The sequence below is a fragment of the Coptis chinensis genome, chromosome 4, assembly GCF_015680905.1.
Source record: "Coptis chinensis isolate HL-2020 chromosome 4, ASM1568090v1, whole genome shotgun sequence".
Lineage (NCBI taxonomy): Eukaryota > Viridiplantae > Streptophyta > Magnoliopsida > Ranunculales > Ranunculaceae > Coptis > Coptis chinensis.
This window is the reverse complement of record NC_141459.1, coordinates 107,238,595-107,264,141: the sequence shown is the minus strand read 5'-3', so window position 1 is coordinate 107,264,141 and position 25,547 is coordinate 107,238,595. Positions and strand designations below refer to the sequence as shown.

The following is a 25,547-nucleotide window of genomic DNA, read 5'->3' as shown; positions in this document are numbered from 1 at the left end:
TCATTAATTATATTTATTTTTTCAATTAATAATAAAGCTTAATATTATCTCATTTGTCTGACAGTATTCTGAAGATGATGAGCTATTTGAGTTCAAGATGGATGAAGGTAATTTTTCACGTCGCTGGATTTGGCATGCTTTCTTTGTTATCATGATTAAACTTGATACTGAAGTGTAGTCTTTACATTTTGCAGAGCAAGTTATTGATGGACTTGATAGAGCTGTCGTGACAATGAAGAAAGGGGAGGTTGCAGAGTCAACTATTGCTCCAGAATATGGTTGTTGTTCCCCCAAATTCCACATTATATTATGAAGTTGAGCTTGAAGCCTTTGTCAAGGTATATTTAGTGTGATTTCTCTTTGTATGGATCTTGCATTTTGCTTGGTACGAGTGAGTTTAAAATTTTCCTTTTCTTTCAATAGGAGAGAGAATCGTTGGACATGAACACACCTGAGAAAATTGAAGCCTCTGGTAAGAAGAAAGAGGAAGGAAATGTAACATTCAAAGCTGGAAAATATGTAAGGCTTCAAAAAGATATGAAAGAGGCTTCAAAAAGATATGAAAGAGGTGATTTCAAAAGGTAACAGAGTTTTTAGTAGGATTGAATAATTTTAGAGGTGATTTCATTTTATTGCAACTCACTGAAAATTTCCCTGTAATTAGGCTGGAAAATTTATTGAATATGACACCTACTTCAGTGAAGAGGAAAAGAAACAGTCCAGGGTTCTGAAGGTAAGCTGCAGTCTGAATAATGCACCTTTTCTTCTTTTTTATGTTTTAAAAATGTTGGGAAATTGATTTCACTGTAAGGGGTATTTGCAATGCGGAAGAAAAAGGGTTTTTCTTTCTATGGAAACTGTTAATGTTGAAGTTCATTGTTAGTGTTTGTATAGCTACATTGTTGATAACTTGTAGTTGTAGTTAAAGAAACAATGGGATTTGTTTCTTAGATATGGAAAACCATTTGCACTGCAGATCATTTGATCATACTCTATCTCAAAATGCTGCGAATATCGTTTACTAAACAAGTAGCAGGCAGTAATCCATTCTGGATACTTTGACACCAAATGCCAATGTGCCTAGTTATTTATCTAACTGTAATGTAGATATTTTGTAAAATGTTGTTTTCTCATTCATAACTAGTTCTGGAGAATTTTCCTAATATTTTGTACGATGGCAAACTAAACTGTGTCTGGCACTCTATGCTATGTAAATGCGCAAGTTACAAATAAATTATGAACTTCGTATGCTATTTTTTTTTTACCAACAATAAGTTTCTAAGTGGTTATTGCACGATTCCGAATCCAATTTTATAGTGGGCATCTTAATATTTTTTGTTTTATCAACTCATGCTGTAATTTGTTCTATGATTTTTTTGTGTCCAGATACATGTATTCGATCTGGAGCTATCTCAGGATCTGGATCAGGATGCTGGGGCTTTAAGCACACATATGAAGGATGCTTTTGGAACGTCATAGAAGAGCTCTTCGAAGGGAAGCTTTTAGAGGGAACTGTTGATCCAGGGAACCCAGCAATTCTTGTTATCACTTATCAGTACATCTGCTATAAGATCGTTGGAGCTTCTCAGGTTCCCTTGCATTAATAATGTCCAAGTTATTATGATTTATAGATTAAGAACATTCACGATTTTCTTTTCCCTACAAATAGTTGAAAAGTTTCATTTATTGATCTCTGCTAGATGACATCACCAAAACTACCAAAGCCTATTCGCTAGTGATGATTTATTTGCTAGTGATGGGCTTGAAAATTGGAATCTCTTGTCTAACATTCGGAATGTAGTTGGTTGGGAGTTGTACGTCGGTTGTCATAGGGGCATAACCTTTATTAAGGAGTTCTTTAGAACGGCCACTAGGACTTGGGATGTCGGTTTGCACCATGTTAGTGAGATTCTCTCTCACATTTGTATCCTTGTTACATCCTAATTAATAAATTTTACTTACAAAAGAAAATCTTTCCTAGATCAATCTATTATCAGATCTTGATGGCAATAGGGCTTTCCATTAGAAGTGATAAAAACTCAGTAATGTATCACATTCGTTTCTGTTGTTTGGTGCAGGCTAACTGATGGTCCGAAGTAATCAGTGAAAAGATCTTAATCAAAGTCCAAATTAGCGAAATAAATTAAGTTAATCGTCTAATTGTTTTAAATAGATTAAGGAAACCATAAGAGGGGCCTCAGATTGGCTATGACAAGTGAATGAGTGATTGAGCATACTTACTGCATCATATGATTTATATGTCAACAAAATCAACTCCAAATTTTGGATCTTCTAAAGACTTGCATCAATGTTCTTAGCACTTGCTACACCTCCATCTTGTAATGTGTGACTTAGTGTTAAATTTTATGTCCAGGATTAAAAAGTTAATTGGCGTGGATGCTTTGGGGCTTTCGAGGCTATCAGTGATTGTGATGGACATGCACACAGATGCAAAAGGCTATTCATTGCTTGCTCTTCCGCAAGTCAGGTATAGCTATGGAACTCTATAGATTTAAAAAAATTCCGAGCCTTGGTTTTTTTGTGTTATTAATTCTGCTTGACATCCATCAAAACTTTTTGTATTAAAATCCTCACTATAGACTTTATTGTTGTTTCCTTTGGCAGTGAAGAGTTTTGGGACTAGTATAAAATCCATTTTCACTACCTAAAGGTCCAGGTAGATCTACGCATCTGTCACCCAATATCTTGTGCGTGTGACAAAAAGAGTGTAGTAACTCATGATGAGTAACTACCGTTTATGAAGCAAAGGTATTGAACAATCTGTTGTACTAGTATACTGATGAAGATTCATTGCACTTCAGTTCGTTTCTGAAAAATTAAAGTCGGCAGGGTTCTCTACTTATTTTTGTCGGTTTTGTATAGTGCACATCTAATAGCTATTCATGAATCTTTGTACCACAAATCAAAGGTCAACTACTTCTGCCATTGAGCACATAGTATATAAATTACTTTTGCCATTGACCACATCTATATTTGCTTGAGTTTTAACATTTTATAATATATACGACTGGATGTGTAAATTGATTGTCTCCAGCATAACGTTTTTAGCTCTGAAGTAACTGATAAACAAACACATACTGGTCTGGCAGCAAATCAACCAATTCTCATCTAAATCCATGTACTGAATGCTCAAACCACCAAGTGCAAAAAATTAAACTCATCAAATCATAGATGCAAATATCCTAAGACATTGCATCTTATTCATCTGAGTCGATTTTTCAATTTATGAGAAAACAAATATGGCGCCAAGTTAAAAGAACACATTCAAGATTTTGTTTCTCCCAAAAATAAGGGTCCTATAAAACTTAGTTCGAGTGAGAGCATAGCCATTACTACTACACTTCGAACACTTTAATTTATTAATTATGAGAAACTGATAAGTCTGAGCAGCAATCTTAACAGGGTTATAATAATAAAGACAATTACAGATTCCGAAGAACTAAACAAATGCTCACACGGAGGATTGAAACATATTTTTACATATACGCATATAAACATGGACTTTCATTGCAGTTTTTTCCGCTGTAGCAATGGCCAATGGAGTATATGGCACAACAAACATTGAATTGTATAATTACTTTTTAATTTCACAGCAATACAATTTGAACTTCATTGTTAAGCAACAGCAAGCTTCTTGCAAACAAAACTGAGGGCAAGCAAGCATTATCTCGAAATCGGTGCTTCTCTTCGTTCGTCGCTATCGGATTATCAGAAGTATCTAATCCTTTTCTGGGCAGTTCTTATTTTCTGCTAAATACAAGTCTAAGCTTCAAGCTTCTCCCGAACGTTCAATGGACGTGGATTCATCACTCCCATAGTTCCAAAGATGTCTCAGCTCTCCCCTAATAGAACCCAGTATAACAACCACCCCTGGACCGAAAAATCAGGAAAAGAAATTATAGATAAAAAAAAAAAAAAAAATGTAGTCTGTAATCGAAAACAACTTCAAATGGCATCTAGCATTTCATTACCTAAAGTACATGGAACAAGGTAGAGGAGTGCAGGTTGGCCATGCCCATCCATCAAGTATAGACCAAAATATGTAAGGAAGAGACCTGCATGCAATAGGTGGAAAAAACCCTCTGTTAATAAATGCACAAACGGATATATAAAGAAATACAGAGAAAAGGAAATTGAAAGCGCATTTTGAGATTATTGTACTTTCGAATGAGAAAGAGGGACGGTGGAAATTATTTCAGAAACAGATTTTCAAGAATTCTGCTGAATTGAGACTCACCAAGTCCATAACCAATCACCAACCACAGAAAGTATCCATTGAAGATGCCCTTCTTACTTTTTCTGTCATATCTGCATAAACCAAGTGAACCCATAAAAGATACAAACAGTGAAACAATAGAGCACTATACATACTTTCATTTCTATTTATAATATAATGCCTTCATCCTTATATTCCTCAGCTAGAGAGACTTATAGCAACTATAGAGCACTTAATAGCTATTGTGACTTGTGAGCATTTCAAACTTTTGTTCTTTACCAAGAAACAAAAATTAGTTTAGTTAAGAGGGGGGTCAAAAAAAAATGACCACATAGCATAATAGCTATATAAATCTTTTAGTTTCTCCACAAATTTCCTTATTTGTTGTACGTAAGCACTTCTCCTTCAACCAAAGGACTTCTTCAATAGTTTCATAGTACCATCCGACAACTTTCGAGGATTACAATTAATTCTTTCATCAATTTATGGAACAAAATAGTTCTCTTTTACTATCTACTGATTTATTTGCTCATTATACTTTCCCATCATTCTCTAGGTTATCTAACATCCATAACAAGTTTCCTAGTAAAATACTACATGAAATAGTACCTGAAAGCAAATGAGATAAGTAAACCAGGGAAGAGAATATCTCCAAATCCTATCATATCGTAAGCGCCCCAAGGATCAAAAAATCGAGGGATTCTCAATAACATAGGAATGGCTTCTCCGCCACTATTATCACCACGAGCAACCTATAAGTTAAAGAGGTGCCAAAATGAGATTTTGCTTGAAATTTGTACATTATAATTCTCAACATGAACATTCGGCATTTTACATCATTTGATGAACTCATTAACTGCACTTTAACAAATGACTACTATATCCTTACATAATAACCTAATTATCCTTCTTTTCCTAACAGCTTGGTTATGTTCTCTTCCTTTACTATTACTTAGGCAAGCTGGACTACCACAGAAACCACATTGTTCCAATGTAATGTGTACACCGCCCTGAGCTATGGGCTCTACAAAGCTGATGCAGTAGAAGCATGATGCGTAATTGCGATAAAATTCATAAAAACAAAATGAAAACATAGATATTTGACCTTCAGTCAAACACCTGAAACAGCTTATATGGATTGTTTTTTTAAGTCCTTGTTCATAAGTCCTCATTCCGCCAAGAAAGGTGCTTATTGCCTTCTTTTTCTTGTTACGTGTTAATACTATTTGTGAGAGTATCAACTAATAAATATTTACCTCTGATCATAAAAAAAATCTGTAACGCATTACCCCAGATAGAAAGACTAAATAGTACTTGAAAATAGACCATAACTATTGCACATAATAAGAACTAAATCAGAGGAATCTTTTAAATGTACCTGCTTAAAAGAACAAAAGAGTAGTCCTCAAGCCCAATCTCACAAAGGCGCCACTGCACAGGAGCAAGATCATTTAGGAAAAAATGTTTTACTTCAGGAAACCACTCCATCATGAAACATGATAATTAAGTATTTATCTTATCTCAAAAGATCTTTTGACGCATTGCGATTGCAGCATCAGGGGCATCATTCCGAAGGCCACTTTCAAGACCTTTCACAAGCAGTGCTCTTAAAGACGACAAAAATTGCAACGCTTTCATCAGTAGATCATCCCCATCCTTCTTCAAGAAATTGCTGGGCTCGTCCACTTTGTCTAAACTCTGCAAAATACAGTTCACCCCATATATTAGCCATTTGCTGTTCAAGATTAGGATCTATTGAGAGTACCCACGTTATGTAGGTCCATATGACCTCCACAAACTATATATAGATTTTTCTGAGTTTATTTGCCCCAACGCATTCAAGTGACCGAAATGAGTAAATTTAGCCTTTCCATCTTTCATTCGTGTGGACATTAATTAAATTTTCCATCGATGAAACAACATTCTCATTACTTGCAATTCTAGTTCATTAGGAGTCTAAGAAAAAATCAATATAGAGAACCTGAGTTGTGTAGCATATGTCAGCTCTGCTTGATTAACAGCATAACTGATTTGGGTGAAACTATAACTTTCACCTACAAATGAGAACAAAGCAATTAAAGCACAACATAAATACCTTCTTGCACTCTAGAAATAAAGAAAAAGCTGATAAGGTTTTTCCATCCAGAGAATCCTTAATTGATTCAAGTTGCTCCGTGAGGCTGCAATAGCACGTGTAAGAGTTATCACACCAAATCTGTCGCCGATTCTATTTTTCACATAAAAATTAAATCACTTATATCTATAGCTACGGTTACTAAATTCCACAAAAGAAATAAAGTAAAGTTAATTCCTAGAACGGTTTCATGGACGATAATTCAAGTACTTAACTTTGTTTTAAATAACAACTCATAAGGCGAAAGCAAACCAAAGAGAAGAAGAGGAACCAAGTACTTGTGAAAATTGTTTGAGAGAGAGAGAGGAGGAGAAGAAGAACCAACCTACTACAAAACTAACCACACAAAAACGGGTTATCTAGACAATATGCATGCCAACTATAAAGTCCAGGGAGGCGGGACTCTAACAAAATTTCATCTCTGGAGTAGTAAGATCCTTTGAGCAACTAAGTAAGTAGATCATAACTGTGTGACATGGTCATTTGGACAGACATGAGCAGCATCTTTCATATGCCTATCAAGTAGTTATGTAGAAAAAAAAAGTTGGACTTGCATCATCAGTAAGTAATTGCACATGAAGCTTTGATAAACCAAAACAAAAAATAACCCATTCAGAAGATTCTGTGGATTATTTTTCTTTTTCATGTATCATGAGGGTCATTTTCGGAAAATTCACAAAACAAATAATAAGAACATGCGAACATTGTGAAGTTATAAATAAATCTTGTTAAATAAGGAGAACCGCGACATTCATTGAGAATAGCATGTATATGTTGTGCGTGTCAGGTCATATTCAAAAGGAATCATGCAAAATACCTTCCTGCGTTGAAAAAGTCCTTCAGTTCATTATAAAATATTCTAAATTGTTCTACAAATGCTTCATTATATTCCCCAGGGTTCCTCGTAATTCTGGCAAGCATTGCTTCGGTAGCAATCAGATCTTCGGTAGCAACAGATTCAGTACTTAATACAAGACAACAAAATTTTAATCACTGCACCAAGCAATTCAATATATATATAACCTTGAGATCATGAGGGATGTCATTCCGATGAGCAATATCTCTTATTCGAGTAAGGGGAACAGACGCAGTAAATTCTGACTTGAATGATGGAAGGCATGGATGAATTTTGCGAATAACAAGTATCTCCTGAATATAGTTCAATAAAGAAAAAGAACTCTTTAGCAATAGAAGTGCGGTTTGACTGTTAGGTTCAATAAAGAAAATGTGCATAAAAGTACTCCGTCAAACATAGTTACCAGGGGAGATGTATCCTTCCTGTATGACATACTCTCCAGTTCGCGAAATATGAGTCTAGAAATCTCAGCGTGTCTGTTTGGTCGGTGATGACCCCCATCTTCAAAGCATGGAATTTGCCCTATATTTATCCACTGCACAAGAAACATATTGCCATAAGCTTAAGGCCTGTAAAAACAAATTCAATAACAACACTTGAAGCAAGCAATAATTGCACAACCTTAAGATAGACAGAAGAGTATATCAGAGCCTCCAAAGCGATCACCAGTTTCCGTTACCTACCAACAGTTCACGGACAACTTCTAGCTGCATTGCATACAGAGGCAAATATTTTAAAATGTAAAGACCATATTAAGTTTAACAGAGAAGAAAGATCGCAGTCTACATAGATTAATGGCATTCCACAGAATAACCAGTAAACCAACAACCATAATGCAGAAGGAAGATATTTTAAACAAACAACTGACATAACTAGAAAAGGATTGCAAGAACTAAGAAGATTGAGCGAAGGTTAATAATAGATGGAGAATTGTAAGACGAATCCAACTTTGATTGAATGGCATCAGCCAAAAGTTGGATTCCAGCCCGCAATTTGCATGTCAAAGTTTGTGGCAATTAAAAACTACTACAATGAAGAATCATACCTTTCGCCGCCAATTCCGACCATTCCGATCACCTATCACTAAGTTCAAAGCAAAGCCTTCAAGACCACTAGTATCCCAATTCCTACTTCTTTATCTCTATGCTCATTAGACTTCATAAATGATGCAGCTCTCCCTTTCCATTGCTCAACAAAAGGACTTGGCTCTCCTCCAATTACATTCTCCACCTCGGCATTCTTAGACCCATCCTTAATTTCCTTCAATTCAATATTATCACCTGAACCAAAAGGTATCAGCTCTACATTTTCAGCAGTCTTATTCCAATGACAAGCCAACTCAAAACTACCGCCATTCGGCAGCTTCAAAACTCGATTATCACCTCCTTCCCAATTCAAACTCTTATCATTCTTCACAACAACAAATTTAAACTCAACAGATTCACCTCCTCTTGATTCCACCTCACAAACCCACCCATTCTCAGTCCAATTCATCTTAAAACTTTTCTTCCATGATCCCAACTCCTTCAAAGACCCAAACATTGCCACAGTCTCACCAAACTTAACTTGGTGATTTAAACGAACCTTAATCTTAACTTTCCCACTTCCTTGTTTCGACATATTTTCTCTATTAACATAAAAAAGAACACATTTTTAGTCATTGATCATTACTTACACACAAAACTATCAAAAGGGGTTACGCAAAATTGAGGATAGGAATAAAATATATACTTTGAAGTACCTTTCAGCGAAGGAAACACCAGTGCAAGTGATTCTGCCAAGTTTCGGATCATGAGAAGAAGGGAATGAGATTCTGTGTTTGTGAAAAGTTGTTGTATTTGAGGTTGTGGGATTTAAGAGGGGTTGTTTATAAGTTGAAGTGAAGTTAAAGAGACGAGAAGAGGAAGAAGCCATTTTTTTATTTTTATTTTTGCTTGTGGAGTGAGAAATGAAGTTTTGAGCTATGCTCTGGTTAAAGTGTTGAACTGACATGGGAAATAGATTTGTTAGTTCGTCAGCTACTGCCACGTGTGACCATAGATATTTGTGTGTGCTAGAAATAGAATAATGTGAAGACCCCGTGACCAAGTTATCGTGTCGACCTTTTGGGATCACTTATAGAATGAGTTTGCTATCTCGAAAGATTTCTTGACAACAGTTCTACACTTTTACTACGTCTCATCTACATTGAAGAAGTGAAGCTATCTGGGACATGGCCTAGCATTTCTAACTCACATAGACAAGGATCTCACCAGTAACTTGCTCTTGAAGTTGTCGATGTATCCATAAAATATACAAGGAAGTGATCACGGAGAGAATTTATTATCTTCACAGTTGTGCAAAATAATAGCACTTGAAACTCCTAATGCATGGCATGAATTTGAATTTTCTTGGCATATCCCCCGCCCCCTCATGGCAAGGCTGCTGGTTAATTTGAAATTGACTAGCGTCGTCTGGAGAGCCTTCAGGTCGGGCTGGTCGCCATCCAATTCTCTAATGACCGTAAAGTGCATCAATAGCTAGGAAGGAAGCTCCACCTTGGTACTGCCTGAACCTTGCTGGTACAGTAGTACATCAAGCACACTGAAACAGTACAAAGCAGGAGCCAACGTAGCTTAGTTAGTAAAGTTTGTGGGAGGTGGGCCGTGCACCTGGGTTAGAAACCCCAAACACCATAATAGAACTAATAACGCATCACAATAAAAAGATGAAAGTTGATCAATAAATGCAAAACTTACAATGCGCGGGAGATTGCAATCCTTCAGTGGAGTACTTCGTTACATAAGGTTCAAAATTTGGCTCGTAGTGACAAGGCCTACGAAGTTTCGACTGGGCACCCTGTTTAGATAAAAGAACATTAGACTGAATAGTATTCAGATATCATTCCAGTGAATAACCTACTTGCTAAAATTATACTCGGACAGAGGAAGCGAAACAATGTGGACACTTCCATAGTTCCATTGACTGCTGGATCCCCACTATTCCATATAAAAAACCTAGTGGTCCTCCTCCTAGCAGTACTGTTATATATGTATCAGATCTTATTACTAATAATGATTGGAATAAAAATATTATTGATGACTTATTCACTGCAGATATTGCTACTGCTATATATAATATCAAACTAAGTCTATATGAAAATTCTGATCAGGAAAAATGGATTTGGACAGTTGAATCCAATGGTAAATTCACTGTAAAGTCAACCTATAACTGGTACATGAAACACAATTTGTCTACTGAAATTCAAAACTTCAATACTCTAAATACTAAAACATGGAAGGCTATCTGGAAGATTAACTCACCTTTAAGAATAAAACAATTTGTCTAGCAAGTTTTACGATCCATTCTACCTACTAAACAATTTTTAGTTAAAAGACATATTGGTGTTGGTGATTATTGCCCTAGATGCAACAATGCTCCTGAATCCATTGATCAGGATTACTTGTCCTCTTATAACCAATATATGGTTTTGCAGCCCCGGCCCCCTGACACTTCGAATACAAAACTACATCTTTCAAAGACATCCTAATCCGTATTCTAACTGAGCCCCATGACACAGACACAACTCTACATAACCGTACCCTCTTTGCAAACCTGGCCTACTTTATTTGGTTTGATAGGAATCAAATCAGTCATAATCAACCTAATCAAACGCGCCTTCTATCATATAAGAATGACGAATCAGTTCCATAAACAACAGCATGCAATAAGCACTCATCTCCTTGCTGACTATGCAAGCAGTCATAGGCCTTGTTTCCCTAAACGAAAGAGAAAAACATGCGGTTCCTTAGAGAAACCTCTGCGCCAAGAAGAATCATCTGGAAACTGAGTCGAATCCTTAGCAATTTGCACGTCCGCCAAATTTACTTCTCAGATAGATCGAATTGGAAGTCCCGAAATAAAAAAAATTGTACCTATATTTCTAGTGGATATCAAATGTGCAAAACTGAAAATGTGGTAAGAATTAGAAGCAAACACCCTTAAGAGTTGCATTCTGCAACCTTGGATTAAGACCTGCTATACAACACCCATTTATTGCAATTGATCGTATATGTTCGAATGTTTGCTAACAGTGCACTGAAAACCAACTTATTCGTTTACCCCATTTCATCTATGTTCGTAACATGTTACAGAAAAATGATGGTTTGGAACCAAGATGAGGGAAGTGTTGTCCCCAAAGACTAGGTGTACGTAGGGCTGTCAATGGTTTCGATAACCCGATAACCGATCCGAATCAAACCGATAAAAAACAGTTTGGGTTGGAGTAATTTGATTTATTTTTTACCGACCCGAAACCGAACCGAACCGAACCAATAAGATATTGGTTTGGTTTTGGGTTTACCCTCTACCGAACCGAGATGAACCCGAACCGAAAAGATGACATTTAGTAATATTTATGATTAATTTTGTATATGTTTATTAATTATGTGATTGAAATTAATTGATTTAATTTAAGATTTAATTGATTTTATAGTTTTCGGTTCAGATTCGGTTTGCAATATTTCTTATCGGTTCGGTTTGGTTTTGGATTATCAATTTTCTTATCGGTTCGGATTTAGATTTTCTAAAACCCAACCCAAACCGATCCATTGACAGCCCTAGGTAGGGTTGGCAATAGGTCGGATAAGAACCGATACCCGATCCGGTCCGAACCAATAAAAACGGGTCTGGGATAGGTAGTTAGCATATTGGATCGATTCACCTGGTCTTGAAAATCGAACTGACTCTTATTGGATTGGTTCTGGATTAAGTATGTACCGAACCGTTATGGGCCTGATCCGATTAAAATTTTTAGTCTTATTCTTCCTAATTTTCCTCCACCATATATTTTTATTACCGCAACATTGCAATATTTAAAGTTTCAAAATAACATATGCAAAATACATATGTAATATTATGATATGTTTTTTACATAATAAAAAGATGGTTTCTATTTAAAGGAAAATCCTCCCTTACAAATTTGGATTTCAAATAATTCATTATGCCTTTTGGATTTGTGTATTTTGTGTTTGTGTTTAGCAAAAAAAAAATTATTTAATATTTATATAACAAAAATTAGGATCCAATTATAAAAAAAAACTCGGTTCACCGGGTTGAAATTAAGCTTATTGGTTCGGAACGGATCGGATCCGGAATAAAAAAAAGTTTTCGGTTCGGTTCTGGTTCTCTAACTCAAATATCCGTTCGGATCGGGTCCGATTCTAGGTCTATATTGTTGAAAAACGGATCGGTTTTGGATTTGCATATATCCGGACCGATCCAACCCATTGCCAGCCCTAGCCCTAGGTGTACGTGTCCTACCTATATATCCCTCTGAGCCTCATATTCATAGAATTGCCCCTTCTATATATACTAGATTTTTGGACCCGTTCAACGAACGGAGTCCGTTTTTATATAATTTTTTCCATTTTATTATTATGTATAAAAAATGTTACTTCAAAAGTATATTAAAATTGCATACAGTCCAATTTTATCGCTTAGGCCCATAGTGCACTTCTTAGGGCTATAGTACATCTTAAACATAGCCCATAATAAAGTTTGTTAACCCATTTAATTGTGGTTGAGTGTAATTTTTTAATGAAAATGTGTCCTTGGTCAGAGTATTATTTATTAAGAACTTTTTATTGATGTATAAACTTGCACTTACCAAACGTTAAGTTGTGACGGAAGAAGAATAAAAAAGAATTAGAAGGATAAAATTCGTATTAACTAAACTATTATTTATCTGCTACTATTTATCAAGGTATGTGGAATTTATAGTTAAAATATTACAAACAGATTTGCAACTTTACATAATGTTGTTTGAATATGGTTTAACATTGTTTGAACAAAGTATTAGAGTGTATTTTGTATTTATGAATAGTGCATCCAGGAAAAAAAAGCAGTAATGTTACACCAACCAACTTATTTCACATTTTGAACTACTATTTATATCTACTAATGTGTCAAAAGTCCTAATCATTGATTTACATAGAGATACGTATCCGCGTGTATTGTAATGCAAAGCAACATTATCCAAATAGTAAGTCGCAATAGTATGTTTAAAAAGTAAGTCCGTGTAACACTACTCCTTTCAAAGAAAATGCATTGGGTTTAAAAAAAAAAAAAAAAAAAAAACAATGAGGCCAAAATGATTTTATGGACAACTCGATGTTTAGACACCTACACCATCACAAAACTCCAATGAATTAATGGACTATGGGCCAAAGTTTGGGCTTTCGTAAAATATATACATATTTAGAAGACTTTGAGCTTTTGACAGAAAATAAGGCAAATTGTAAAAGCTTTGAAATGGGCTATGTTATTTTGGTTTGGTCTCTACTTATTTTCAATTTTGTTTTTTTGGTTTATTTTGTTTCTTTGACTTGTCATTGGAAGACCACGCGTACAGGATCTATTATTTATGTGCTTACAACAAAAAAAGAGGAAGTTATGACGTCTGAAGTTTGTTTGGGTGGAATTGTAGAAGTTCTTCCCTCATCGTTCCTTACACCTCTAGCCACAAACTCATTTCCCCTACTGTAGATGCCATGGATGGGTAAGTTGTTTTAGTCAAATTTTGTTTTAGTCCAATTGCTTAAGATACTTAAGAGACAAAGTAAGATGAGTTGTATATGTGCATGTGTTGGGGACTTGGGTGTTCTGAACTACATGAAGATGAGTCCGGATAGCGTATAGTCTTCTATTCATGCGTATATAAATCAATTATCAAGTTTAAGTGTACTTATTTTACTTATAAATAGTTAAGAATGTTGTCTCTTATCATTACACCAAATTACATTTAACTAATATTTTGTCTAATTTAATTTGTTTACTTTGTTTTGAAGGATATGTGCTTGCAGTTTAATAAGTTTAATTGATTCTAGTTGTCTGGGTTATCGTGAAGATTATTTAGTCATTTTAAGGGAAATTGCCCGTCGTCATATGGCAACAAAAACAGCAGCTGAATGTGTTAAATATATGGAAAATTGGAAGAATTATTTTATTACCAAGAAGGGAGATATAGTGGGCTGTTCTAGAGAAGTGAAAACCAAAGTTGAGTGTATGACGGCATTATAAAAAATTGGCATTCATTTGTACTCTAGTGGGGTTTCCTTGGAGTTCAATTGAAAATATTTATATATAAATATTCCAACAGTGCAGTGTAGTCCTTGGCCTAGTAGGCCTGTTACCATCAATTTATGTATGTAGGACTTCTATTGTGTGTGAGATTCCTAGCGGTTTGTCTACCTGCAGTTTTTTCCATTCCATATTTTCACTCATTTTTCTTGGGTGTTTAGAGCATCTTCCATATTAAGCCAAGTATCGTATTATGTGCACGTTTTCAAAAGCATTCCAGTCCAAGTTACTTCTAGCCACAACATTAGCCAAGTAACGTATTACATACACATTTTTTAAAGCATTCCAGTCCAAGTTACTTCTAGGCTAATTTCCACATAGGAGAGTCGCCTCCGGCCATGTTGTTTCTTGTATCTGTTTTTTTCACAAAGGTATCTCGATCAGGGGGGATCTCTCCCAATATACTTGAACTACTTGACCAAGAAAAATAGATATAAGGTACTATACGAATCTACTTCCGAGACTTCTAGCTAGTGTTGTTGCGTGCCAAGCATTTTTCTGAGATACCCAATTAAACGAAAACAATCAGTCAAAAGGATATCGTGTCAGAATTAAGTGCCTTCTACTGCCACGTCAAAGCCAATAATAATCACACAACTTTTGCTAGTAAGAACGTAAGATAACCCTCCACGCCCATGAATAGTTTTAGCCAGTAACTCAATTTTTGTTAATATCATTCGATTTTCTTCAATTGATCATATAATCGACTTCCAATCAAGTAGAGTTCTTCAATTTGATGGCTAAACATCTCTGTGACTTTCACATCATACTCAATAAATTTTTTTTAAAAAAAAAAAAAAACTACTGCCAAACTAAACCAAGTTATGTACTATTGTACTGTCAACAATCTCACATTTGCAGTGTATGATACCAAAGAAGCGTACTAATCCTCAAGATTTTCTTTTTTTTAATTCTGAAACCGTTCTTTTCCTCTTTGTTGCTTTTGTCCTTGTTTTGGTTTTTCTCAATGTCTTTCATTTCTTTAATTTTTTCTTCGAGACAATATATCTTATCTTTGTTGTGTTTATCATCAACCAAACAATCTAGCATAATATTTCTGAGGACGTCGAGTTGATTATGTTTTTTTTCAACCTCTTTTCTTTTCTTCGTAAGTTCTTTGAAATTGAAGTCTTCAATTTCGATATCACGTTTATCCTTTATAAACTGTATTGCGTGAAAAGCTGCTAAATCCTCTGCTTTTGCAACAGAATATGTAGTGCTTCCATCAATTTCTTTAACTACGACGTCTTCATTGTTAAAGAATAAGTCTTTTGGTACCTTTAATGTTATAGTGCTTTTGAATCGTCCGTTCTCTAATTCTGTGTTGTAGACTGGATCTTGCTGAACGTTAAGTCCTCCTTCTAGAATTTCCTTTAGCAATTTTTTTTTTACATAAGCTGTAATTTTCATACGACATTATCTGCAATATACATAATAAAATTTATAAATTATTTATCCAATACTCTTTAATATTAATAATAATAATAATAATAATAATAATAATAATAATAATAATAATAAAAAAAAAAAAAAAAAAAACTAATCAATATGAAATGAACTTCGTAAAAAGAATTGTAAATAATGGATAAGAGGAAGAAAGTAGACTACGGTTTTTCGATATGTGTAGTCGCGATTGTTTGTTTTTTGTACATATATAGGAGATAAGGCATGATATTTCGTAGGAGGCTCAATTACTATGTGATTGGATATTCGTAGGATTCTGATTTAGTTTTGTATATATATCTTAAATTAGTTTTTTTTTTTCAAACTTCTACGTGTAGGAGATAAGGCATGATTTGGAGGCTCAATTAGATTGGATTTTCGTAGGATTCTAATTTAGTTTTGTATATATATCTTAAATTAGTTTTTTTTTTTTTTTTTTCAAACTTCTATTGTACTATTGGGCCTAGGCCCAACAAATTTGATAAGATATATTTTAAGCGGTATTTGTATCGGCAACTTCTATTCAAATTAAGTTACAGAGCACACCCCAAATCAAATGATCGGAGACTTTAACTTAAGCAAGGAGATTGGGGGAGCTGGCAAAGGAGTTGCAAGAGTCGGCCTCCAGCTTCTTCCCCATATCCACAGTTGAAGAACAATCGCTCCGTCAGCGTGCCCTCTCCATCAATTCCAATATCCAAAAGCTCCGTTCTTCTATTCCCCAGGGCCAAAAGGTACCACTCTCTCTGTCATTCCAATACATAAGCTACTGGATCTTGCCCTATTGGTCTATAAACGTAATGTAATGCATTTCAGGTACCATTTTAACGAAATGCGACATGTTCTCTGTTTTTTGTTCAATTTCTACTTAAAAATTTGTCATATATCAAAATGTATAGGGAACTGTTCAATTGCAAAACATTCTTGATAATTGGGATATTTTTTGGACCATAAACCTCACTACATGGCTATGTAAATTGGCAAAATAATACCCATAGTACATACACATTGCCCCCGTTTTCACAAGGGAATGGATGAAAAAGTTTATTTTCCTTTTATTGGTGGACGGTGGACAAAGTACATTTTGCCAAATTAACGTGGAGCTAAAGGCTAAAAGTGAAGCAAGAAATATGTTTTAATCTAAAATTTAAAATAGCAGTTTCAATAGTGACTAATGTTCATAAATAGTAAGCTTTTATTCATAGTACTATATGTCCGTCGCTCGATGGTTTTACGTGTTGTTGATATAGAAAACTTGTTCGTTTTCTAATTCGAATGTCCTTTAAGTTGCTTCTGCTACAGTTGGGTGTGTGTCCTTGTTTTCCTCGTTGTTGGCATATTCTTTCTTTTCTACGGCCTGTAAAAATAAAAAAATATTTGCTCTTGGAAATCTTCTGGGTCGAAAATTTATCCTGTAGATAGCTGTAAAATAATAATTATTATTATTATCATTTTTTATCTCTAACATTGATTTGTTAATTTTTAACAATCAGTAAATGTAAAACGTATTGATTTACCTTTTTCAAAATATTGGTTGTTGCGTAAATTCATCATAAATTTCTCAAGTTTGATCTTGAATACTCGGTTGACAAATCCTTCATTCCTTGAGGCAATTCCATTTTTTTCAATACATTCTGCAATTTCTTCATCAACATTGAAATCTATTACAATTTCAGGGGTTTTTGTGACTGTGATAGCGCTAAATCTTTTTTCTCTAACCATTGAGTTGTTAGTACTATCATCTAAACCTGTGTACATGTCTGCCGTGATTATTGGTAGTCGGTTGTTTGCCTTCATCTGTATAACAAATGTAAAACTTAATTTTTTTGTAAAAGTAAATGCAAATGTAGAGAAAAATAAATATTTCATTAAGTTATGATGAACTATAAATAATTCAAATCGAAAAAAACAAAAACATAAATTTGATGGATCTAACACTGTGCTAATCCTCATCCAATATAGAATTCAGCTCGAAAATAACTTAAAAAATAAATTTGATAGATCTAACACTACGTTAATCCTCATCCAATTCTGATGAATTATTTGGGATGCTAAGGTAGTCCATTTCCCAATATGGTCCTCCTATAAGCAATGCTTCATTTATTGACTTTAAATAGGCATTTTCTTTTCTCAAGTTTTCAATATATTGCTGAAGTTGTTTTTCTCTTGTATTTGTTTCATGTAGCTCTTCGCGTTTAGTAATGACTTCTTTGTGGTTGACGTCTAAAACCTCAAATTTGTATATCTGCTATAGAAAGCGGATAGCGTTTCCTGCATCCGCATTTTATGAGTCCACTTTCTTAGCTTGATACGTCCCCGAAAATGATTGGCTAAATTAGTTTTGTAGATATTGCTTTATAGGCAACTGGATGTCGCAATTGCTACGGGGGAATTATTAGTTCTAACATTGCTCTATTTTCTCCTTAAGGTTTGCATTAAAATCTCACTATCTTTTTGTTGTTCCGCTAGATACTTAATGAGCAATTTTTCCTTTGTGGGTTATCCTTGAAAACTGCTATAAACCAATAACTATATCTTTTTTATGGATATAAGTCTATGACTAATAATAATGTATGATAGATCGTAACTTGTTTCCATACAAACACTGAGTCAGCTAGACACCCTTTCATGGCAAAGATTAGAACATGAAGTAGCTCACATATGATCATCTCTTATCACATGTGTGCACGCACACACTAACTGACTTATACACAAACACACTCACGCATCAAATTTGGTTGGCTCTGGAGAAAAATGGAATTTCTTATTGGAGCTCAAGTTGAGTCACTGACTTATACACAAACACACTCACGCATCAAATTTGGTTGTCTCTGGAGAAAAATGGAATTTCTTATTGGAGCTCAAGTTGAGTCTAGAGGTAGAGACTATAGAACATCCATTGGTGGTGGAAATTGGTTTAAGATTGCATGGCATGGTGTGTAAATAAACAATATTTGAAAGGAGAAAGTCAAAAGTAGGAAGCTTAAAAAGTCAAAATGTGTTAGGCACACGACATCCTTGTCGATTTCCTCACAGAAGGACATGGGTAGTACAATACCCTTTAAAGTTTTCTTTCTTACTTGGCTTTTCTTGGTGTATTCGTGGCACCGCAGGACAATGTCAAGGAGGCCTCCTTAGGGAAGACTTGTGGATGTATAAGCCTTCTCCACAGGTAGCTGTGAAAGGTTTTTTTTTTTTCATGAATACAATTGTTTGAGTTCGTCTGAATTCTAAAGCATAAGGGCATGCTGGTTCTGGACGATACTGTCCTACTGGACTGAAGGTGAATCATGAATGAAGACATCATCTGCTGTGATGAAGTACATGATGCTGTTGTTGCACTTTCAATCATAATTGCAGTTGTGGTAGTATCATAAACTTTTACAACAGCTGAAACTATGTTGAATGCTCATACTTTAAGAGAATGGATTTCAGCTGCTCTGTGGTTAGTGCAACGACTGGACTCTCTCTTCTTTTTACATTTTTTTTTCTGCTCTATAAGAACATGTTTAAGCTATTGAGAAACACAATTCTCAGGCCTCGGGCAGTTGCAAAGCATATGGTTGGGAGGCAACTCCACGTCAATCGTATGGCTTCTTCAGAATCGAGATCCTTGGTGCATTAGTTTCGATTCAAATGATATGGCTTATGGCTGGTATATTAGTCTATGAAGCCATTGTTAGACTTATTCATAACCAGTGGTCTTAAAGTAATTTTTTATCAGTTATATCTTGATTCATTTAGCTCGAAAGCAGGACCTCGACCTCGACTGAGAATGTAATTGAAGTTGTTTCCAGAGTTGAATAACCATTCTAATACATTTAATGAGAGTGAGATTCGAAGAATCAGGAGCATGTTCAAAGGGTGGACTACTTCTTAATTTCACTCTATCGGGACCTTACACAAATGGTACGTCATGCAATACCTATTTTACCTTCCAAAGGTACATAAAAGAAGTTGGATTGATATTGCTAACAGCCAGATGCAGAGACTCCGGATTTTATAACTTTACAGTGCAAAACATTTATCTACGACAGTGCAGTGAACACTAACTCAGATATAAATTCTGCACATATGCAACATCAAGTGGACCACCATTTGATAACCACTATAGTAGATCCCTATGACAAAACTTGCCCTGAGTAATGTTGTTTTTTAGTGTATTAATTATTAGTTTTAATTTTAATCGTCACAAAATGATTGTCCATCCCCTATATGCCTGCTGTATATGTAGCTCTACCACTTAAACTAAATCATCCTTTTTTACTTGGTTCTTTTGCAGCTCAAGTTTGGACTTCGGTGAATGAAAGACAGAGTCCATGATAGTCACTGGTGAACAATCCTAAGATTCTTTTAAAGAATGGCATTGTTGAAATTAGTATCATGTTCTTTATAATGTCAGATAATTTATCGGAAACTATAGTATTTCAGATTTGTACCGCTCAATTCCTATAATTTTTTTTTCCAAATTTATTTATCTATTTAATTTTTTGTATTCTTGGTGGTTTGCATAATCACCCCTCATTGAGCCGAGCCTTAATTCCAGTGTATTACACTGTTACTGCTGATTCAATTTGCTGTCTGTTTTCTTGTCCTGTCACTCATATGTTATTTACTGTAGTGTCAGTCAAAGGTGCTTTTTCTTCAGCATGATATACTCCACTAATAGCGACTATTGCGGCTAATTTGCCAGTCATAGTTGTTGTTTGCCGTCTTATTTATCATAATCCCTTAAATCCCCTCCTACTTGGTTCAAACTTGTGATATTGGCTTGGGTTATGTTGAAACCTTGCTACCCACAACTTGTGAGCTTCATGAAAAGCTTACGTTTCATATATGACCCACATTTCCCCAAGCCCAATTAAAAGTAAATCTGGTTCTTACTGTTGTTATAACTTTAAAAGGCTAATTAAGAGTCTTCGATTCAATAAAGCTACTATGCGCTTATCAGAGCGCTCATCAGAAGTTCATATAGCCTTTGGCATATTTTATGGCCTGTTGCTTCTCTCTTCTTGTGGAAAATCCTTGAGAGGTTCCTGTCTGACTAATTGATTAGGTGTTGCATAATACTTTCAAACTTGTCAAAGTTTGATGATTATATTACTGATTTGGATTTTAGTGGGATATTCATGTTGTTAGTTTTTGACACCTAATTATTTATAATATGCAGTTCTGGAATGGTCAATTTAAAGGAACTATGCTTGATCTCTGGGAAGGCTGCTTGGATGGCATACCTGGTACTGATCGCTATTATGCTGATTCTGTACTATCATAAAAAAAAAAAAAAAATATTCATACGCACATAGAGCTGCCTGTCTTAAAAAATGATTTAGATGCCATGCTCTTAACTGAAGAGTTAACTATGTTGTTTATATAACCACACTAATATTATATAGTTGTTAATGGTGAAGAAGGTTGGTGATAAAAGAGAGAAAAAGAGGATACGGCCTTAGTTGGTTTCAGCCTTGTATCTTTACATAATAGAAACTTCCTTAAAAATTCGGGTCCCCTCGGGAGATGTCCCTTAGAACTCTAACAACCAGGGGAAGTTGACCAACCTGTAATAGAACCAGTGTTACAGTCATTCACATTTTTGCCTCCAAGAACCTTTTTTCAGCGTTGATTTATAAAATGCTTCCTGGCGTCCCTTTGCTCACAGAGGATCCAGAAGTATTTCAAATCCGTGTGAGAAATAAGCTGGAAAGTGATGGTATTTAAGAATGTAAACGAAATAAATTCTATTGTTCTTGTTAGTGAATATGACTATAATTGGATCTTATATATTTAGTTAAAAGGATGGTTCCATTTGAAACGGTTGATCTCTGTTTCTAGTAATAGCATAAATGCCTTCAATCAGACTGGTGGAATTGTTTGAAAGTATGCCTATGTATAGTGAAAAAGCTAATGAAATGCTTTTAGGGAAGCAACTTCAAGCTATAAACAGCGAAGGTGGTTGAGCATTTTGAAGGTAAGAATTAATCCCCAAAAGCTTTGTACTTTTAAAGGTGTAGCTCAGTGTCCATCCTTTGTTGGAGGGGGAGTTCCTTGGCATGTCTCATACACTGTACATATAGCTACAGTTCTGGATCTTGCAAAGTGTTTAATGGGGAGAGGATAGAGAGCTCGTATGGGGGTCAATTGGCTTAGTATCTAGTACAAACGGTTAATGGAAAAGCTCTTCGAACATTTGTCTACCATGAAATATTGGTAATGAAATTGAGGAATATGACATCCTGGTGAATGCTCTATGACAGATTGACCAGAATAGTGTATCTACATCCGAAATAACCACTCCACAGGTTGGTGCTCAACAACGAAACAGTGGTCCTGACACTGACGCACTTTCACGTCAGTTTGTTGCTGAACATAGGAACAACAGTGGGGTAATACTTTCATGAAAAATCATATAAAAACAGTTGAGCGATTGAAGAAAAACTATTGCAAGAAAAGCATACCTTGCAATAGAGCGATTGAAGGAGAGAAGTGGCAGCAAACAACAAAGTGTCTACCTGTAAACCTGCCTGGAAAACCCGACCATGCAAGACCTTCCCCTCCCAGACTATCTTATCTACATCACATTTTTGTAAGAGAGCCTGGAAGTTCACTACGTTGATATTGCAGACCGTAACTCCTGGAAATTTTGGGTACTGTGTTCCAACTTCAGTAGCAGCAGTCGCGGAGAAACCCCAAAACTGAGAGCCAAATTTACGATAAACTTTCCAATAGTTAATAATATAAGAGATGTAGAGCATAGTTAATAATATAAGAGATGTAGAGCGCAAGTAGTCTTCGTTCAGAATGTATAACTTAACAACATAGTTATTAGCTATAGCCAATGCAGTAATTCTATTTTATTATTTAAACTCTTGAGGTCAACTTACAAAGTTCCTTTGTCGATCATCTAGATTTCTTTGAAATATCTTTAGGCTGTTGAGGATTACTTTCTTCCTTCTTTGACATGACTTGTTGTATGCCTTCTTGATAACCATGTATAAAGCTCTTGAGAGCATCCCTATAGGCAAAAGCTCTCGTCATGTACACCCACTGCAAAGCCGGCCTTAGAGTTCTCCATTCCCCCTCTGGCAGCCACCGCTATTTTCATCACCCACGTAAAAGGATGTAAGAGCTACTCAAAGTACAATGTTGGACAAAAAGAAAAAGACTCCTTTCCATTACAGACAAACAAAAATTGAATTTGGGACACATAAACTTCTTTACCAAAAACGTAAAGCAAGAACACAAACCCAGACAACTCCAGTATCACAGTTGCTGTAGAGTGAGGACTACATGGGGAACTGATGAAGACCATTTTCTTTTTCCATTTTCAAGTCCAGGAGTTGTGTAATATGGCAACGCAAGAGTTTAAAAACTTAGAACACAGTCCGGCACTGATATGCTCAATCTTTATAAGAAACAGAGGCACTAAAACCTCATAACACAATCCTTCATAAAAGTAGTAATTTTTGTGTCTCAGTTTGGCTCGATGCTAGTGGGGCTATTGTGAACTCTTGGTTGGTAGAGGGAAAAAGATAAGAGACAATCGTAGTTTGAGGAGAAAAGTTAGGTTTTGGATAGAATTTGGATGAGGTTTATTTACTTTGTTATTATTATTTATTTTTATTTTTTTTAATTTGAGGAGTCTATAGAAAATTAAGCATAGATTAGGGAGATTTAAACAAATCTGGGGAGGTGTAACTAATTATAATTCCATCCGATTTTTTTAGAGCCCGTCATATTCGCTCAAAGGTCTGAAAATGGAAATGATATGGTGAGGAGAGAGAATATGCGCGAGCTTTTATATATATATATAAATTTTGAACTTTCAGATAAATTGGTAATTTAACAGGTGATAAGTGGTAAAGGTAGACCACGACATTCCTTAGCAACGCTTTCACCTAGCTAACCGCTAGCTTTGGTATATTTCTGAAAGAGAATCAAGGGCATCTTGTCCTATTTTCTTCTGAAATAAAGTGTCCATGCATGCCTGGTCCCAATTCAAGCATTCCAACCTTGATCTTTCTGTCTGCCTCCGTGAATCCACACACATCCTCTGACCGCGTGGCAAATATTACCTTGGACTTATTTTGAGAGTCGGATAGTTGTATTCTTATGATTGAAAAATCAAGTCGCTCCCATATATGTCTTCCACACACATTTCTTCTTCATTAAGACATTAAATATGTCTTTGGAGCGCGAGTATCGAACCTTCCTATCTGGCCATGACAATCCCAGTCAGTGGCGGAGGAATGTAAGTGAGGGTGAGCCACCCAGAAACCAAGCATAAAAAAAACAACACACTAATTTTTTTTAACTAAAAATTTAAAGCCGATCACAGAACAATCTCTTTCTTCGTCTCAACTATTTTTTTGGCTAGACTGCTAATTCCATTTACTTTGCCAAACTTAGTATCGGAATGCACATCAATGATATAATTCTCAAGCTGATCCGATAATTTCATCTGATCTATCTCTGAAAAATCATTGGAATAAAGTCGAGCAAAATGGATCAACTTTTGCTTATCGAAAGCAGCAAACGACTCACAAGGATCAAGACATGTTATGCAAAGAAGTAATTATGTGCTTTGCTTTTGGTTCAATAATTGCTTCAATGGCAGCTTAGAGTTCCAGGATATCGATCTCGCTTTCGAGCCAGAAGGCAAGAGCGTCAGAGCCCAAGTGTCAGGAAGAAGCAGTTGCAGATCAAACAGAAAAGGTGGCCGCACAACCCGAGTACGACCTCGTTAAGTTATAAATCCTAAAGATATGATGATCGGAAGCGATCAACATCCAAGGCTTGAAGCGGTAGGAGACCAAATTTTGAAGTTCAATTCCCTCAACAGAAGTTTCACCTCCCGAACGCTTTGTGTTTTTAGAAATCATCCTATTGTTATCCTATTGAAGAATTCTATTATGAAAATCAATTCTTGTTATAGTACTATTTCTGAAAATGAACGTAAATCTGAGATTTCAAAAAGTATCAAACCAAATATTGATCATTCAGATAGTGAGAATTCAAACATCAACACATCCCTTTTGTTTCGTTTCTACCTCAGTAGCCCATGAAATTTTGAAATTACTAAATACATAATAACACAATTTGCATACCAAATATCATCAAGGTGATAGATAATGAGTTAGTTTGTGGTGAAGTATGAGATACGCGATTTCTTGATCTTGCTGCCTAGATCTGGGACTAAAGGAGGAAAAATCAGTTCCATTCTACTATAGCAAACATTTGAGGATGCCTTTCTTTTCTTCGTTGAGAGTGATTTTGGTTTCCTTGGTGCAGGTGGGCATTGCTTGCTCACTAGAATCATATGATCCAAAGACGTAGGAGTTCGCAATCCATCAACGTCCTCGAGTCAGCTCGTATATGCCACCTTTTTTTTTTTTTTTTGCTTCCTTATCACTTGTGCCATATCAGTGATAGTTTTTTTTTTTTTTTTTTGGGTGAAGTTGAGGGTACGCCAGGGTGTACCCTGGGGCCCCCCTGGCTCCGCCGATCAGTCTTTCTCCAATGTCTTTTTGAACAAGTCCCAGCTGGTATAGTATACATCCTTAGATATCACTAACCATATGACAAAGTCAAAATAGCACCAATTTTTGTTAGAAACTCACAGTTGCTTTTCCTTAAATGCCGCCCATGCCGTACAATCCTAAGATTCCATCATCTTCTTCTTCAAGCATTTTCCATGCTTTCTTAAAGATTGAGTCCAAGCCTACAGTGGGGTACTCAGAAAATACTTGTACTGGGGCCGG

General features: G+C 35.6%; 2 protein-coding genes, 1 long non-coding RNA gene and 1 pseudogene across 5 annotated transcripts in view; 1 reads left to right on the top strand and 3 right to left on the bottom strand.

Annotated features, from left to right (window-relative positions):
• Positions 1–25,547, top strand: part of LOC147506785 (putative disease resistance protein RGA1) — a 49,812-nt gene that overhangs the window by 3,382 nt on the left and 20,883 nt on the right. The window contains exon 2 of one of the 2 annotated variants that reach the window (XM_086558822.1): positions 65–108. The exons of the other annotated variant lie outside the window; for it this stretch is intronic. The gene's annotated coding sequence lies outside the window, so the exon portion shown is untranslated. Of the gene's footprint in view, positions 1–64; positions 109–25,547 lie in introns of those variants that run through there. 2 annotated transcript variants of the gene reach the window in all.
• Positions 3,482–9,198, bottom strand: LOC147506788 (phosphoglucan, water dikinase, chloroplastic-like; annotated as a pseudogene). The gene is made up of 11 exons (XR_015193911.1): positions 8,969–9,198; positions 8,273–8,854; positions 7,849–7,934; positions 7,631–7,762; positions 7,189–7,520; positions 6,333–6,417; positions 5,616–5,935; positions 4,847–4,989; positions 4,259–4,329; positions 3,993–4,076; positions 3,482–3,891 (listed from the first exon to the last, which is right to left on the bottom strand). The product of XR_015193911.1 is annotated as a phosphoglucan, water dikinase, chloroplastic-like (transcript).
• The window catches only part of LOC147506783 (signal peptide peptidase-like 2), a 57,977-nt gene continuing 35,911 nt past the window's right edge, over positions 3,482–25,547 (bottom strand). Inside the window, 4 exon segments of the mRNA XM_086558824.1 lie at positions 3,482–3,891; positions 3,993–4,076; positions 4,259–4,329; positions 4,847–4,989. Coding sequence (XP_086414950.1) covers positions 3,791–3,891; positions 3,993–4,076; positions 4,259–4,329; positions 4,847–4,989 — 399 coding nt within the window. The 3' untranslated portion in view covers positions 3,482–3,790.
• On the bottom strand, positions 22,014–23,346 carry LOC147506787 (uncharacterized). The gene is made up of 3 exons (XR_015193933.1): positions 22,671–23,346; positions 22,245–22,481; positions 22,014–22,149 (listed from the first exon to the last, which is right to left on the bottom strand). It is a non-coding gene; the product is annotated as an uncharacterized LOC147506787 (long non-coding RNA).